We start from the raw sequence: 16,011 nt of genomic DNA, 5'->3' as shown, positions 1-16,011 counted from the left end.
TATCCAATTAACTGTAACACCCCAATAATTCTCTCTTTAAACTTGTGAGGACCCTGAACAACATTCAAGAGAATTACTGGCGTGCTACCGCCACGTGTTCAAACGTTAAGGCTTTATCAGAAAATAACAGCGGAAAAACTAAATCAGTTATAAATAAGTTTCAAAACCAACGAATGAAACCAAATTAAGTCATACAACTTGGAACCATTAAGGCCCTTATTCAAAACCCAATAAAAGTAGTAAGTGATTCATTCCAGTGTTCGAATAAATTCAAACCCAAAAGAATTAGTGTCAAATAAAATCGAATTAAAATAAATTCAAACTTGCAAAAGAAATAAAATGCAAACAATCAACTCTCTACTCAAGATCCCACAACCCTGATGAATGCTGCATGTGTAAGAACCTGTGGTAATTCTGCTCCCCAATATTACAAGTGTAAAAATTGGATCGTCACAGGGTCATTGAAAGGCGAAGGCCATGACCAAAGAAAGACACACAAAGCACACAATCAGCAAAGCTAAGTACATACAAGCTGCAAAATAAATTAAGAAATCCATAACATGCTACTAATAATCAATCATCATGCATCATTAAATTATAGACTCAACACACGACTCAACTATTTATATTACTAAGACTCCATTAATTAATAATAGGTAAATCATTATTTTTATTCATTGGATTACGCAATAGACAAGGTTGTCCAACCCATGCTCCATTTGGAACATCAATAAAAGAAAAACCCCATGCCTCCTTTCGGAAACATCAATATACATCCAACGACCACGGGTGCGACTCCGTGTTCGTAGTTAGTATGAGATCTCACCTAACTCCTAGTTTTGAAAAATATTTGAAATAAGAGACTCGTAGATCAGACGACCTCGAGAAAAGTACACGGCTAATACCCCATGTACCCCAACCTCTGATTGTCATTACTCCAGAAGTGCACCAATCCAGAGTTTTATTGCTCATCCATCTTGCACTTTACGTGATTTACAGGTTTAGACTTGGTGATGACTCATATGCATAACAATACAATCAATCCAATATCAATTCAATCAAGTAAAACAACTTTTCAATTTCAATTCTTGATTTATTAGTGGCAAGCAACATTTATTATTTATTCCTTTACTACCTCGGTGTATAAACACCTTGAGTGCATAAGGCACCCCAAAACCTTAACCTCGTCTTAGAATACTTAAATTCTTCCTTTACTCATCCTGCTTGCATAATCATGAATGAGTAATAAATTAATCATTACACCAATAATATACCTTTGCCTCTAAGCGCACCTTGCATAACTAGAGCACAAATAATACTTGCAATATAAAATAGTGCACGTTATACGAAATTCACAATGTATAACCAAACAATTTAACTCAGTCATCCCTATACATGATACTAAGTTCTCGATCCGTCGTCCTTAAACATGCACCTAAAAGAAAGGTTTCGTAACTTGTACGTACCTTGAGCAAACGAATTGGTATGCCACTTTACTAACTAGAAATCACCTTCAATAAACTCCTCTCCTAAGCCAAATAATAACATCTCAATCAATACCCAATCAATCAAATTTACAGCAATACTAACTTACTTTAAAACCTTCAAAATCCAAATCAAACAACACTTTAAAACCTTCCCTTTAGTTAAAATTAAAGGCTTATATATAGTTCTTTAAATTTTCTTCATAAAAACCTTAAAATACACTCTTATACATGAAATTACAGCAAGTTCAAAGTCTAATAAAAATCTGAAAATTATATAAAAACCCCTAAAAATCTCCCTTTTTAATGGGTGATTAAACCCTCTTTATAAAACATTAAAAGTAGTACTTAGAAACTATTTCCAACACTTAAAACTTCAATAAAAACATATATTTATGTTTAATTAACTTTAAACACAATTAATTTTATTAATCAAACTCAAGGATAATATTTTAAGTAAAAAAAAACTTCGTTAAAATCAAAAACTGTCCGAAAATCATATTTAGAGGCTGAATTTGGCCACGAGAGGGTGGTACTCACTACCAAAGGTAGTGATTTTTTCTTAAAACGTTGTTTCCACATGGAAAACACTATTTTTTCATCAAAATCGGATGAGTTCAGAATCTGATCGGGATTAAAACGGGATTAATATTAACGAACGAAAATCTAAAAACTAAAACACGAATTTACATGTTCAAAATAATCTGGAATTAAGTTAAACTAATAATTAGTTATAATCACCAAAATTTCAAAACATCATTACTATAAAAGCCCTAAATCAATTGTTCATAAAAACCCTAAAATCATGATTTTCAATAATTAAAAACCCTAGGTTATAAAATTTACAAAATCTGAAAATTATGATACTTATAAAATCTGAAATTATAAAGTTTAGTCATCAAAATACAACTTGATACTAATTAAATTACTTTCAAACAATAAAATCAAAATCCATAAATCAATAATTATAATTATACAAATTAATAAAACAAAGGAGAGAGAAAATAAGACTAACCTTTTGGTGTGGGAAATTTTTGGGGATTAATGGGGTATTTATAGGAGAGAATGTTGTAGGGTAAGTAAGAAGATTGAGCCTCATAAAACTATTGGGCCAATTAGGTAAATGAAATGGACTAGGCTTTGTTTGTATGATCATGAATTGTAGAACATAGGTTCATAAAATAGTTTGTGCTAAAATAATTTTTGACCAATATTAATAATTTGAAACTTTTGTAATTAAATTCCGGAAAAGTACAAATAAATATTATAAATAAAATAAAATTTCATTTATAAAATATTTAAAAATACGGGGGATTACATTAACCACTTTCCCCTTTCATATATAAACAAAAAAGAAAAACCCTAATTCTCAATTTTCCTTTCTCAATATCTTAGTCTCTCACAAAGAATGTAGTTAACAAGAAAATGTTGAGTGATTGTAGGAATTTTTTGGGTGAAGTTCGGGTTTCGGGTTTAAATGTTGCAACAGAAGAGAACAAATTTCGGTTTGGATTGGACTCTAATTTGAAAAACCGAATTAATTTGGTTTGGTTTGGATTGGATTGAATCTTAAATCGGTTTAGATTTGAATTGAGAATTTTGAAACCAAATTAATCCGATTTGAATTCGATTTTGGCTATAATCCAAACCGCAAACCAAACTTTTACCCCTACTTATTTCAGGTTTAATAAGTTCAGACAAGTTCAGTTCAGAAAAAATAAGTTTAGATCATTTCAGTTTAATAAAATAAGTTATGATAAGGGTAACCCAAGTTCAAATTACAACAAAAATAAGTTAACTTAAGTTCATATAAGTTCAGTTAAGTTAAATTCAAATAATTTTATTTCAAAAAAAGAAAAATTAAAATAATTCCAATTAAGTGAAAATCAGATGAATAGATTACACCGTTATTCTATGTATAAAATTTATTAAAACACCAAGGAAATACCGAAATATCCTGAAAATTCGATAAGAATGATTTTTTTTTTTTTTTTGAAACGAATAATTATAATTTGTTTAAAAAAGTACTCCGTAGATACAGTCATACAACTATACAAGTACTACAAAATTATTATTTTTTTCTCGTCAAAAAAAAAAAAAAAACAAAAATTATCCTTTTTTCAAAAAAATAAAAAAATAAATTATTTATAGAAATCTTTTTAGGGTACTAAAAGCAAGCAACTGAGGCCATAAAACTTTTGTTTTATAAGAAAGATAATAAAACCTAAAAAATAGGTTGAACGCTAGTTTTTTTTTTTTTTTTTTTTTTTTTTTTTTTTTCAACGCTATCTTTTATTAACAGCTACTTAAAAGCTACCTCCACCTCTAACGGGCGTGTTCGGAAAAATATAGCTGTGAAGGTAGCTGTAGCTGTGGAGGTAACTGTTAGCTGTGTAGGTAGCTGTTAGCTGTGAAGATAAATAATTTAGATATGAGTGTTCGGTAAAGTAGTGGTTGACTAGTTGTTACATATAAAAATCAATATTTTATTTTTAAAACTATAGATTAAATTTTCAACAACTATTTGAAAAGCTACCTCTAATTTCAAAAACTAATATTTCTAACTTTTCACAAAAGCTACCTCCACCACTAAAAGCTACCCTAACCACTACTTTGCCAAACACTCACATTTTTTGTTGAGTAGTGGTTTGACCAAGTCAAACCACTAAAAGCTATCTAAAAGCTACTCAAAAGCTAACGCCGAACACGCCCAACATCTACTTAAATTACTACTTCACCAAACAATAATAATTTTTATAGGTAGTGTTTGGAATAAGTTCAAAAGCTAACAGCTACCTTAAAAGCTACCGCCGAACAGACCCTTAGATGTGTCTGATGCACGGTTTTTTTTATTTTTTTATAATAAATATCAAACATTTTATATGTTGATTTTATTTAGCTTATTTCTTGAATTATATAAAATAGATTTTTTTTTTTAAGCAAAGATAATACGAGTAGATTTATTTATTGTAAAGTTCAAAATGTTTTTATTAGCCTGTTCAATTAAAAATGTGGCGCCTCATCCTTCCCGCTAACTCTCAATCAAATAAAAATTTAAGAGCCCAAATCTGTCTTACATCCATGTCATCAATCCTAAGAAAAGCTAAACAACCAATCAAACATCGCCACGTCCTTAAAACTCCTTCTAATTTCATCCGTCAGATCAAAATTCATAACAAACAAAAATCAACGCATTTAAAAAAGCCACATCAGCAATCCGTGTCTTCCCACCTCCTCCAATAAAATCAAACCATTCTTCCCTATAAATAGAAATCACAATTCCAACCATTTCTTCATCACTCCACAAATATATCTCTTTCTCTCTCTAAAAATTAATCAAATCCAAAAAACTTCAAAGCTTTCTCTCTCATCTCATCAATGGCGCCCAAAGCTGAGAAGAAGCCCGCCGAGAAGGCCGCCGCCGCCGAGAAAGCTCCGGCAGAGAAGAAGCCAAAAGCCGGGAAGAAGCTTCCAAAGGAGGCCGGAGCAGCCGCCGGAGACAAGAAGAAGAAGCGACACAAGAAGAGCGTCGAAACCTACAAGATCTACATCTTCAAGGTTCTGAAGCAAGTTCATCCTGATATCGGAATCTCGAGCAAGGCGATGAGCATCATGAACAGCTTCATCAATGATATCTTCGAGAAGCTTGCTCAGGAATCTGCTAGACTTGCAAGGTACAATAAGAAGCCGACGATTACTTCTCGCGAGATTCAGACTGCTGTGAGACTTGTTCTTCCTGGTGAATTGGCTAAGCATGCTGTTTCTGAGGGTACTAAGGCTGTTACCAAGTTTACTAGCTCTTAATTTTAGGTTTTAATTGTTGTTTTTTAGAAATTAGGGTTTGGTTATTGAAATTTGGAATTGAATTATGGTGGTTATTATGTAACTAAATCTTACAAATTAATGGAAATGCTTTTGTGAAATATCTGTGTTATTTGATTTTTTTTCGTTTTTGGTGTTTCAATTTCTAATAATTTGTATTGAATTGTTTGATATTGTTTTGATTTATTCTGCAATTTCTTTTGTGAATCACTTTAGTGATTGTTTTTATCTGAATTTAACATTGATGTGTTATTTCAGTGTTGATAACCATTATTTAAATTTTTTTGTGCTTTGAATGTTTTTGGACCTGTTGAATTATCACTAACCAATTTCTATTAAGACATTATGATTATTGTGGATTTCAAGTATGTCTGAGATCAGTATTATCAAGTCTTTGTATTTGATCCCAATTGCTTCTTTTTCCAAGGATGTATTCTTTCCAATGTAAAACTATTTTTGAAGGTTTAATGCGGCAGATTTGGATGTCATTGTATGTTTTGATAGCCCTGTTTCTGTTCCTAATGGTGTAGTCTGTGGCATGATACTCCTCTGTTGTTCTTTGCTTTAGAATGTATTCTGAAGTTAAGAATGTACTCTCCATGATTCATTGATTTGTATGTTGATAATCCACTTATCGGGTTAATTGCTTGCTTATTTTGTTCTAAGAACTCGGTTTATTGTATGCTGAAAATCTAGATTTTAGGCTTGTTCATCTTAAATACATCTACTATCTTTTGTTTGATAGAAAATTTACATGTGAAGCACTGAAACTATCATTTGCAACTGAGATAAAAGTTGAATCGATTGTATCATGTACGTACAGTGAAGATAAGATGTAGTTCAATTAACAGCTGATATGGGGGCATCCTAATCCTTTCTGCTGATAGTTGAGCAATGATGCATATTTCAAAATCATTGTTCTTTTTTTGTTTGTTTATTTTGGGTATAAATTCATCTGCTTTTCATGAGCAATGCTTACTGATCTTACTAGAAATAGCACAAGAAAAAGAAGTTATTGAAGCGGCATGTACAATTTATGAACTTGTTTGGATTTAAGGTTATGGGATCCAAGAATCCAAGCGTACACGTTCCATCGGGGAGCCTTTTAAGTCTTGGAGCCAAGGGCTTCATGTTCACCTTAGGCGTAGGCCCTTACTCCCCTCAAGGCAATAGCGACTAGCGTGCCAACAAAAAAAAAAAAAAAAAATCCGTTTTAAGTGGCAATTACAATACTAACATGATGTTATGCCTCTTACGGAGTACTAATCTTAGAAGTGCTTAAGGCTATTGTGACTAGCAAGCAAAAAAATCATTGAATTGAGATTTTTTTTTTTTTTTAAAAAAAAAAAAAAACATGTTGAGTGCATAATCCAATAATAGTTTTTATAGAAAAAACTTGTATTCAAGAAACTTGCAAAGATATCTGCTTAGGAAATGTGATTATGTGAAAGTAGACCCGATCAAAGTTGGCCTAGCTCAAGGACTAGCTTGTGGAGCTAGAGAGTCTTCTATGTTTTGAAGAAAAGGATTGTGGAGCTAGCTGCTCTCATTGCTCTTTCTCGTGGGTTAGACGGACAGCGAATCCAGTGACTCATCTGGCTCATCATATGGTGCTTTTGAGTAGGGTTTTAATGATTTTCGCGTTTGGCTTTATCTGATGCAATTCAGGCTTATGTAAACTTTGATAACGCTAATTAATTTTATGCTTGCTTTTCCCTTCAAAAAAAAAAAAAAAAAAAAAAAAACTTGAAAAATGATGGGTTTTGGCAAAATTTTGGGCCCGCAACCCACAACTCAATTTGGATTCTGGCTAACGCAAAATTACAATTTAGTTAAACATTAGGCCCAAATTGATTTTCGTTCGAACAGAAAGCCTAAAATGGCCCCTTTGTTTTTTGGTGGCCCTTTTGTTTTTTGGTTAAAAGCGCGGCCCAACCTATGATCTCATCTATGTGAGAAGCTTACTTTGTTTTTCACTCTTTAATTTTGAGGATAGTGTTTTGTCTAGGATATCAAAATTTTATCTTGTTTAAATATGAGGAAAATATATATAAAAAAAAAACTCATATTTAAAAAAAAAAAAAAAAAAAAAAAGCTAATAAATGTGTTTGAGAAGTTGAATAAAAAATAGGAACATTAATGCTCCATATCATATCTTTTTTTTTTTGAACGGGAAGAATAATATCATTAAATAAAAGCCATACGGCATCCACAATAATAAGGATCTGTAAACCACAGATTTAGAGAAAATATCATAACTTTTACAATCAAAATCATAACTAATTTGCATATTTGGCATAGCTCATACTCCACCGCTTCAAGCTTGACACGAGCAATGATTTTCGATGTCTTTGCATCTTTCCAAGCTGAGATCTCTGCAATCTGCGTTGATGTTTTGATCGACCGGTTGATGACAAATCCCATACCCATAGGAATCCAAATCACCTTCCCAATTATTATAACAACCCTAAAAATAAAATTCTCATCCATAGATGAGAATCAAAATCCCATAAAATTGGGAAAAACTCTCACAGATGGAGAGAACAAAACAAAACAAATAAACCAAAACGTAAAACAAAAAAAAAAAAAAAAACTAAATTGAATTAAAGAAAAAGGTTCGAAAATAGTCTAATTTCCGAAGAAATTAGACTATTTCCGGCCTAAACGACAAAGAAAATTAAAACCCTAGAAGAGAGAGGAGAGAGAAAAAGGGGTGGCCAATTGTGTTCAAATCACCTAATTATTTCCCCCATATTATATCTAATCATATAACTAATATATAAAACTAAACTTTTAGCCAGGCGATGAGACAACGACACTTGGCGTTCCAACTTTTCGCCAAGTGTCGCGCCAGGTAGGATAGAGTTATGTAGAATTCAATTTGTAGGATAAAAAATTTAATTTAGAATTCTATTTTCAATCAAATTTAGATAGAATTTTAGGATGAAATTGTTAATTTAGAGTTTTATTTTCGATAAAGTACCAATATTTCATATGTAAAAATTAAATTATAATTTTATTAAAAAAAATTATAACTCTCATAAATTATCATATAAATTTATTTTTTGTATCATAGTATTTTTTTTGGGGCGAAGGAATTAGCTCAAATGCACCACATCCATTATTTATAATATATTCTAATCAATTAAAACAATATACTTTACAATCTAATATAATTTTATTACTATGCGTAGACCTGTCAATCGGGTCGGGTCACAAGGGACATATGCCAATTTCTTATTAAAAATTTTCTCGCCTAAACTATTTTTGACATCATATATTTTTTTTTCCTAATTCCTATATTCTAAAACTAAATAAATACGGTACTTCTTTTAAAATTAATTAATGAGATTATGATTTTTTTTTTAATATAAATTTGCCAACTATTTATACAAATAATGGCTACTTAATCGTTTAATCGTGCAACGCATAGAACTAAATTAGTTGAGAAATGTTTCAAAGGGTTATCCAAAGCCCCAAAAATTCGTGTTTGTTAGTTGTGAATCTTTTGATCGAGTAACTTTCTCAATTTAGAGCTCTCATTATAAAAACCACTTGTTACTCTTTCACTTTGGAGGTTCTCAATTTCTTTCTCTGCAAGTCTTAAAAAATATTCATCTCCTTCACTCTCTCTCTCATCGGAAATCTCCTGCAGAACTCTCTCTAATGTCGACCGAAGAAGAGGTTAAACGTAAGGCCGCCATTGCCGAGTACAATAAGAAGCTCCTTCAACATCGGGAGCTTGAATCTCGCAGCAGGAAAGGTTTTACATTCTAAATCCCTAATTTTGCTCAATTAATTTCTACTTTTATCAATTTTAGGGTTTTGAATTTGTTCCTAGTTTTTCGTTCTTTTTCTGTGTTTGTTTTGCATTTACGACAGCGAAATTGTATGAATTTATATCTAATTTGGCATCGAAGCAGTAAAATTGGATGAATTTGTTGTCGTATTTGTTAGATTATGCGGTGAGAATGCATTATCTAGTTAAATCGAAGTGGAATTTGACTGATTTGAGTTTAATTTTCGATCTTAGGTTTGAATTTGTGGAATGTTATATAGTTATGTGATTCCTGGCAATTTTTTCCTTTTATAATCAAGATTCTAGTGTAAGTGACAGAGATTGTTCGTTTTAGGAGAAATTTAAGTGAATTTCTGTATTTTATTAGTTAATGTAAGGCTTACTTCTGGCTGAATAAGAAAATTTAGCTAATGCTAGGGCTTGAATCTTTAATAGTACCTCCGATTCATATTATTTGCAACGATTTGACGTAAAGTAAAGAGGAAAAATGTCTAATTATTGCAAATACTATGAAATGGAGGTAGTATATATAATATGAATTTGTGCTGCGAATCTGCAATAAGAACCTGCCTAGCAAGAAGGCTGTTTTTCTAAGTTTAAGTCTAAGCTAAGCTGTTTGCATGAATGCCTGGTCAGCACTTTAACTAGCCTCTAGAGAATAATCTTGGTTCTACTTGAAGCACTTTATCTCCATCTATAATTCCATACGAGTGAAGTTGTTTATGACGTGTTATGTATACTGAAAAGTTTCAGAGTTTTCAGCACTAGGGGATGCACTTAAGGGCCGTAAAAGGTTTTATGGAACCATATAAGTCCACTAGTTAGTCATATAAAGGGTTAGGATGTCCTTGAGTCAATGATGGGAGATGTGTTTGAAAAACCGATTAAATTGATGGCTAAGAGGTGAAATAGATGGTTTCAACCACCCAAGTGGCCTCCTTTGGTGTCATGGGGTCTATGGAAAACTCCTTGACCTCTAACCTTTTTGAGTCTAAAGAGCCCAAAATTCTCCAAGAATAAAGGTTATAATACACGCTTTTTGTACAATTTTGAGAAATTTTTCCGGAAGTCAGGTGAAGGTCTCCCGGGGTCATAAATGTTGGTTTGGAAGAATTGGAACAATTCACAACCTGTTAGTTGGGTTTAAACTCTCGAGAATGAGTTTTGTTCTAATGGCGTGGTTATTTAATTGGTTTCATTGGAAGTCAAGAATTGATTTCAATCTTCAACAATGACTCGTGAAGGTATTGAGAATTCTTATGTGGCTTTATTACACCTTGTTCTTGGTTGATGTCAATTCACATTTGTGTTGTTACACCACTTTCTTCATTGGCCTCTTCTTTGAAGCTGTAGTGAATCCTTGGGATGCCATAGACCATGGTCACTTAACCTTGTTAAGTTTGTTGGCATTTCAAAATTGCTTCATAAATTGTATGAAACTAGTCTTTTGACCAAGTTACATAAATTCATGAATGGGGGGCTGCAGTAAGCTTTAAGTGAACAACCAATTTGTTCTAGTTGCTTTCACCTTTTTTTTTTTGGTTCTTGTTTTGGTGGGACTGTGGGATTTTGTTCAGTGTAAACTGCATGCCTTTGGCATTCTAAAAAACAAAAAATACAAATGCTTTATTTGTAGTGCCAATAGTGCTGGTTTTATAAAATTGCCCTTTAGGTTTTATGCTGGAAACTTATAATTTTAACCCTTGCTTTTTAAAATAAGTAAATAACTGAAGCTACTGAACAAGTGTAATGTGAAAAAAACAAAAGTTTCGTCTTTTTTTTTTTTTTTTTTTTTTTTTTTTTTTTACAGTTGTTTATAAAATGTAAAATGCCCAGAGAACTTTTTCAAAACTTCAATTAGTGGCTTTGAGTCTTAGTTTTCACTACGAAAAATTCCAGCTTACAGTGAGCCTGTAAGGAGGTTTCAAAGAGGTCAGAGGAGGTTGAGTTGTGTGTACCTTTTCATATAGAAAGGTTGCTTGGGATTTTTATTCATGTTAATATTTTGCTGTATCTTACTGCAGATCAATTGTGCTGTCATTTTGTTTTGTTATGTTCCTGGGTTTTTGGCTGTTGCTAACACATTGGAAATCTATATTCTCAGTGAAGGAGGAGCTGCGAAGTGCAAAAAAGGAGTACACGAAAACGGAGGATGATCTAAAGTCGCTTCAGAGTGTTGGACAGATCATTGGAGAAGTCCTTAGACCTCTTGACAATGAAAGATGTAATTAATCTCTTTATCTCTTCTTGTCTGTTTTACCACCAATTCTGGTTGTGTTTAATGGTTTATAGTTTTATTGTTTATTGCCTTATGGCACCTAGGGTGTGTTGTTTTTCTGCCTATTTCTTGATAAGTTAAGTAAGAATTTCTTCCATTATTAGCAGGATTAGAGTTGTGTTAATTCCACTGAGTTGTCCATGTGTTTTGTATGCTTAGTAGAAGGCTTTTTGATTTTATATATTTCATTTAGTTATTTTTTTTTTCAAGGATTGTTAGTGAAGAAAATGCTTTTGTTCTGTTCAGTCTTCTTTTTGCACCATATTTTTCTATTTACCCAACTGTTGTAACTTGTAAGTGTACATATAATGTCAAATTGTCAACCACCTTTTTGCCAGATCACTTTTTCTTTCATCACCTAGTACCGAACATATTCAATCTTATAGGTAACTGAGCAATGTGTTTATGTGTGCCAGTAATTGTGAAAGCTAGCAGTGGACCAAGGTATGTGGTTGGTTGTCGTAGCAAAGTGGACAAGGAAAAGCTAACTTCTGGAACACGAGTGGTACTTGACATGACTACCCTCACCATTATGCGTGCTCTTCCGCGTGAAGTAAGTTTCACTTCTCTTATGCTGTCTCTTTTATTCTACTTGCATCTGAATCCGAGTCAGTGTTGTTTTCTTAATTATGTTTAAGCTTATGCATTAGAGACAAATTTTAATGTCTTTGCCAGCTAAGTTAGGCAGGGATTTGCATTTATCTGTATTGGAATTGGTTTATTATATCTTTTATGGTAGGTCAAACCATAAATCAAGAATAGTGATTAGTGAAAGATTTTAGCTTATCAGAAGTTAAATGATTCCTTCAGGAAGGTTTTTTCCCATTCGATAAACTGAGTGTCGTGAACCTGTGATTAAAATGGCAGTGTTGCAGACATCTTGAGTAAGTGACTAGTCTTAGCATATTCAACGAGTTTCTGCAAAGGTCTCTAAAATTACTGGTCTTGCCTCTTGATGTGAGCACTCAGCAGCATCCTCTGCAGATGTACATGTATGGTTGATTGGTTGGGGATTAGGTAGGAAGTGTGTGCAAGATGTCTCTGACTCCTTGCAACTTTAGGGGGTGCATGTGCTATACTTAATGGATTCACCTTTTTATTTCATTTGGATTATGTACATTAGTAGTTATTGTGTAAGCACAAACCCAAAATGTCAAAGACAGGAACCTATATGAATGTACTCACATGCCCATTTGGGATTTTATGTTTCTGGCTTTATATCAGTGAGAATTATTGGTGTATCAGTTGGAGCTACTGAAGGAAAATATTTGAGATCTTCTATGGGGATTCTCAACTAGCATCACTAATAATTATGCTAAATCATCCATTCCTTCAGGATGCTTTTCTGAAGCTTGCGTATTACAGAAAGATTTATTCTTTTGGATGCTTCTTTATGTCTTTCAGTCTTTGTCTGCGTTAGGGCACTTTTCTTATTAAGCTATGTATTTCATGGAGTTGAACACATAAGTAGCTTAGTTCAATATACTAGTATATTTTACTCAGACTTAACCAGAGAACACTAAATCTTACCCAAATTATATGACACAGAGTAGCTTTATCATCTGTGCCCTCTCCCAAATATGGCTTTGTTTCAAATAGTACATGTATAGACTTAAATGTGGCTATCCCAACAGTTTAATCGGATCCAAAGAAGGTGCTTTAGTTTGCAAAGCATTATTCAATTGTGTAATGCTTGTACTTGTAAAGTGAGAATGCAGTATTGTAGCTTTAAAAGATGGTAGACTCAGTGTTTGAAAAAGCGCGCCTAAGGCGCACCTAGGCGCAAGGTGATAGGGGGTAAGAGCTTTTTTGGGTCTGGGCGAGGCGTTTTCAATTAGGCGCACCAAAAGCGCACGAGGCGCACTTGAGGCGCACCTGAAGCAATTTTCTGCCAGTTTTTTTAACTGTTTATACAGTGCGCCTCACTTCAAAGAGGCCCGGGCGCACCTAGGCGCTGCAAAACCCTTATCGCCTTAGTGCGCCTTGAGCTTTTTTATACATTGGGTAGACTGCAGTATTCTTACCCTAGTCCATGGAACATAGGCTGTGAAATACCATAGTTCTGCTTGCCATGTCACTTTGTGGAATTGTATTATGTTCTCATATCTTTCATTTACAGGTTGATCCAGTTGTATATAATATGCTTCATGAAGATCCTGGGAATATAAGCTATTCTGCTGTAGGAGGGTTGTCTGATCAAATCCGGGAACTGAGGGAATCTATTGAGCTCCCATTAATGAATCCCGAGCTTTTCATTCGGGTGGGAATTAAACCTCCAAAGGTACGGACATTTGTGTGGGACTCTACTTTGTTAATTTTTGTCCTTTTTATGCGTTTTTCATGTTTTGGTTCCGTTTGTTGCTATGTGCTGGGTTGAAACAAATTTTTTTGTTTACACTTTCCTGTACAGGGTGTTCTTCTCTATGGACCTCCAGGAACTGGCAAGACATTGTTAGCTCGAGCTATAGCTAGTAATATAGATGCAAATTTCCTAAAGGTATCAAAGAATATGCCATTCATCCTCAAAACCTTAATTCATTTGTAAGATGCTAACGTGTTAATAACTGTTATTTCTTCTTTATTTTACAGGTGGTATCGAGTGCTATCATAGATAAGTACATTGGTGAAAGTGCAAGACTGATCCGTGAAATGTTTAATTATGCTAGAGAACACCAGGTGGGATAAACCGATAAACAGCATTTAATGTATTAATCACTATTTAGGATACTGGTTAAATGGTTTCTTATAGTTTGTTTCTGTCCTCAGCCCTGCATCATCTTCATGGACGAGATTGATGCCATAGGAGGTCGTCGATTCAGTGAGGGCACAAGTGCTGACCGTGAAATTCAGAGAACCCTCATGGAATTGCTAAATCAACTAGATGGATTTGATCAACTGGGCAAGGTATTCTGACTGAAACAAAATTGTGGAGTAATCTTGTTATGTTGGTACATTGTAGTTTATCGATTTATTTGGGAGTTAGGGACCTCTTTGACCACATTTGTAAATTGTAACTGCAGGTGAAAATGATCATGGCAACAAACAGGCCAGACGTGCTTGACCCAGCACTTCTCCGTCCTGGGCGTCTGGATAGGAAGATAGAGATTCCATTGCCAAATGAACAGTCGAGAATGGAAATTCTCAAAATTCATGCTGCTGGCATTGCCAAACATGGTGAGATCGACTATGAAGCAGTCGTCAAGCTAGCAGAGGTGATCTTCTAATTCGTAGAGATTTGCATATCTTTCTTTGATACCACACCTGAATCTAAGTGTTAAATATGCTCGTTTTTTTTTTTCAGGGATTTAATGGGGCTGATCTACGGAACGTTTGTACTGAAGCTGGCATGTCAGCTATACGCGCTGAGAGAGATTATGTGATTCATGAAGACTTCATGAAGGTAAAGTTTTCACTTATGGAGCATTAAATATCAGAGCTCACCTTTGAGTATATACACCCAAGTACAGAAGAGAGGAGTGATAAGCAAGCACAATAAATTTGAACTCACTTTCGTTATGCACTCTCCACTAAGCTGTCAATCTCGTGATGTGGCTAAAATGATGAAATCAGTAAAATAATTTCGTTGCAATATGACCTTTAACGTGGAATTGTGAAGGTATTTTGATATTGAATTACTTATATGTTTGTTCTGCAGGCCGTGAGAAAGCTAAATGAAGCAAAAAAACTAGAGTCCAGTGCTACCTATTCTGCAGATTTTGGAAAGGATTAGTGAAATTTCTTATATTTCTTTGTTGTATCATGGATTATTCAAGTTGCAACTACGGATTTTTTTTCAATGAACAATCGTTAGCTATACAACAAATCAACAATCGCTTGATTTGCTTCAACTCAAGTTCCTTTGTTATTTTTGTTAGGTTCGGATTTCTTTTAAATATTTTCAAGTCTTCAATTATTAATGCTTATAAAATTATAATCCTTTCTGTCTTAGATTCGATCATCGTCCCTGGCAAACATTCAAATCACTAGAGCCACTAAAAAGCCTGTTTGTATTGTAAAAGCTTCTATTCCTACAATATTTTCTAATGTTACATATTAACTATGTAATGATATGTCCCATACTCATATAGTCTATACAGTCAAAAACACCAATCTTTTATTCCTACAAATTTCAGATTCACTCCCTTTTAAAAACTTCTGCTTACTTGCAGTGGCTGTTTGTGAAAGTCGAAGGTGCTTTTTGTTATGTCTAATTGTCTATGATGTACAATGTAATATTTGAGGCAGGATAGACGGGAATTTCTATATATTGTAATACTCCTATAAATTTGTAATATGGTCCTCAAACAGCCTAATGCTGCTGTAATATGCCAACAGTTACAATTTTCCGGTATTATTTGACATAATACTTGGTAGGATTCTTGGTACTCAGATGCAATGCCTACTATATTTCGTTATTTTACTTGATAGAATAGGATTCTTGGTCCTTTGATGCAATGCTCAAAACCGAAGACTGCTTATGAAGTCTTTTCCTTTGTGTGCCCAGTTGGACAGTTTCCAAATGATAATTGATTCAATGAGCAAGGCTCGCATATATTTACTAGACTAGCATGTATCTGCTGTTAAATTTGGCAGAACTTAGTTTTTCCTCTGCAGTCAAATTCGTTGCA

General features: G+C 33.5%; 2 protein-coding genes across 2 annotated transcripts; both read left to right on the top strand.

Annotated features, from left to right (window-relative positions):
- The first annotated feature begins 4,785 nt into the window (after positions 1-4,785).
- On the top strand, positions 4,786-5,407 carry LOC145634372 (histone H2B-like). The gene has a single exon (XM_081685790.1). It carries the CDS (start codon positions 4,863-4,865, stop codon positions 5,286-5,288), a length of 426 nt encoding a protein of 141 aa, XP_081541916.1. The 5' UTR covers positions 4,786-4,862; the 3' UTR covers positions 5,289-5,407.
- Positions 5,408-8,769: 3,362 nt separating this feature from the next.
- On the top strand, positions 8,770-15,324 carry LOC145635659 (26S proteasome regulatory subunit 10B homolog A). Its single transcript, XM_081686980.1, has 10 exons — positions 8,770-9,069; positions 11,210-11,329; positions 11,800-11,936; positions 13,503-13,664; positions 13,794-13,880; positions 13,973-14,059; positions 14,150-14,287; positions 14,404-14,595; positions 14,685-14,783; positions 15,039-15,324. Exons 1-10 carry the CDS (start codon positions 8,973-8,975, stop codon positions 15,111-15,113), a joined length of 1,194 nt encoding a protein of 397 aa, XP_081543106.1. The 5' UTR covers positions 8,770-8,972; the 3' UTR covers positions 15,114-15,324.
- Positions 15,325-16,011: the final 687 nt, after the last annotated feature.

This window comes from Chenopodium album, chromosome 6 (assembly GCF_948465745.1).
Source record: "Chenopodium album chromosome 6, dcCheAlbu1.1, whole genome shotgun sequence".
NCBI classification, from domain to species: domain Eukaryota; kingdom Viridiplantae; phylum Streptophyta; class Magnoliopsida; order Caryophyllales; family Amaranthaceae; genus Chenopodium; species Chenopodium album.
Note: the sequence above shows the minus strand (reverse complement) of the source record. Positions and strands in the feature narration are given on the sequence as shown.

Bases quoted from the DNA above. Each gene is read 5' to 3' on its own strand.
- LOC145635659 (XM_081686980.1), top strand. From the start codon at position 8,973: ATGTCGACCGAAGAAGAGGTTAAACGTAAGGCCGCCATTGCCGAGTAC. The intron at 11,330-11,799 runs GTAATTAATCTC...TATGTGTGCCAG, and splicing joins ACCTCTTGACAATGAAAGAT to TAATTGTGAAAGCTAGCAGT. The intron at 13,881-13,972 runs GTATCAAAGAAT...TTTATTTTACAG, and splicing joins TAGATGCAAATTTCCTAAAG to GTGGTATCGAGTGCTATCAT.
- LOC145634372 (XM_081685790.1), top strand. From the start codon at position 4,863: ATGGCGCCCAAAGCTGAGAAGAAGCCCGCCGAGAAGGCCGCCGCCGCC.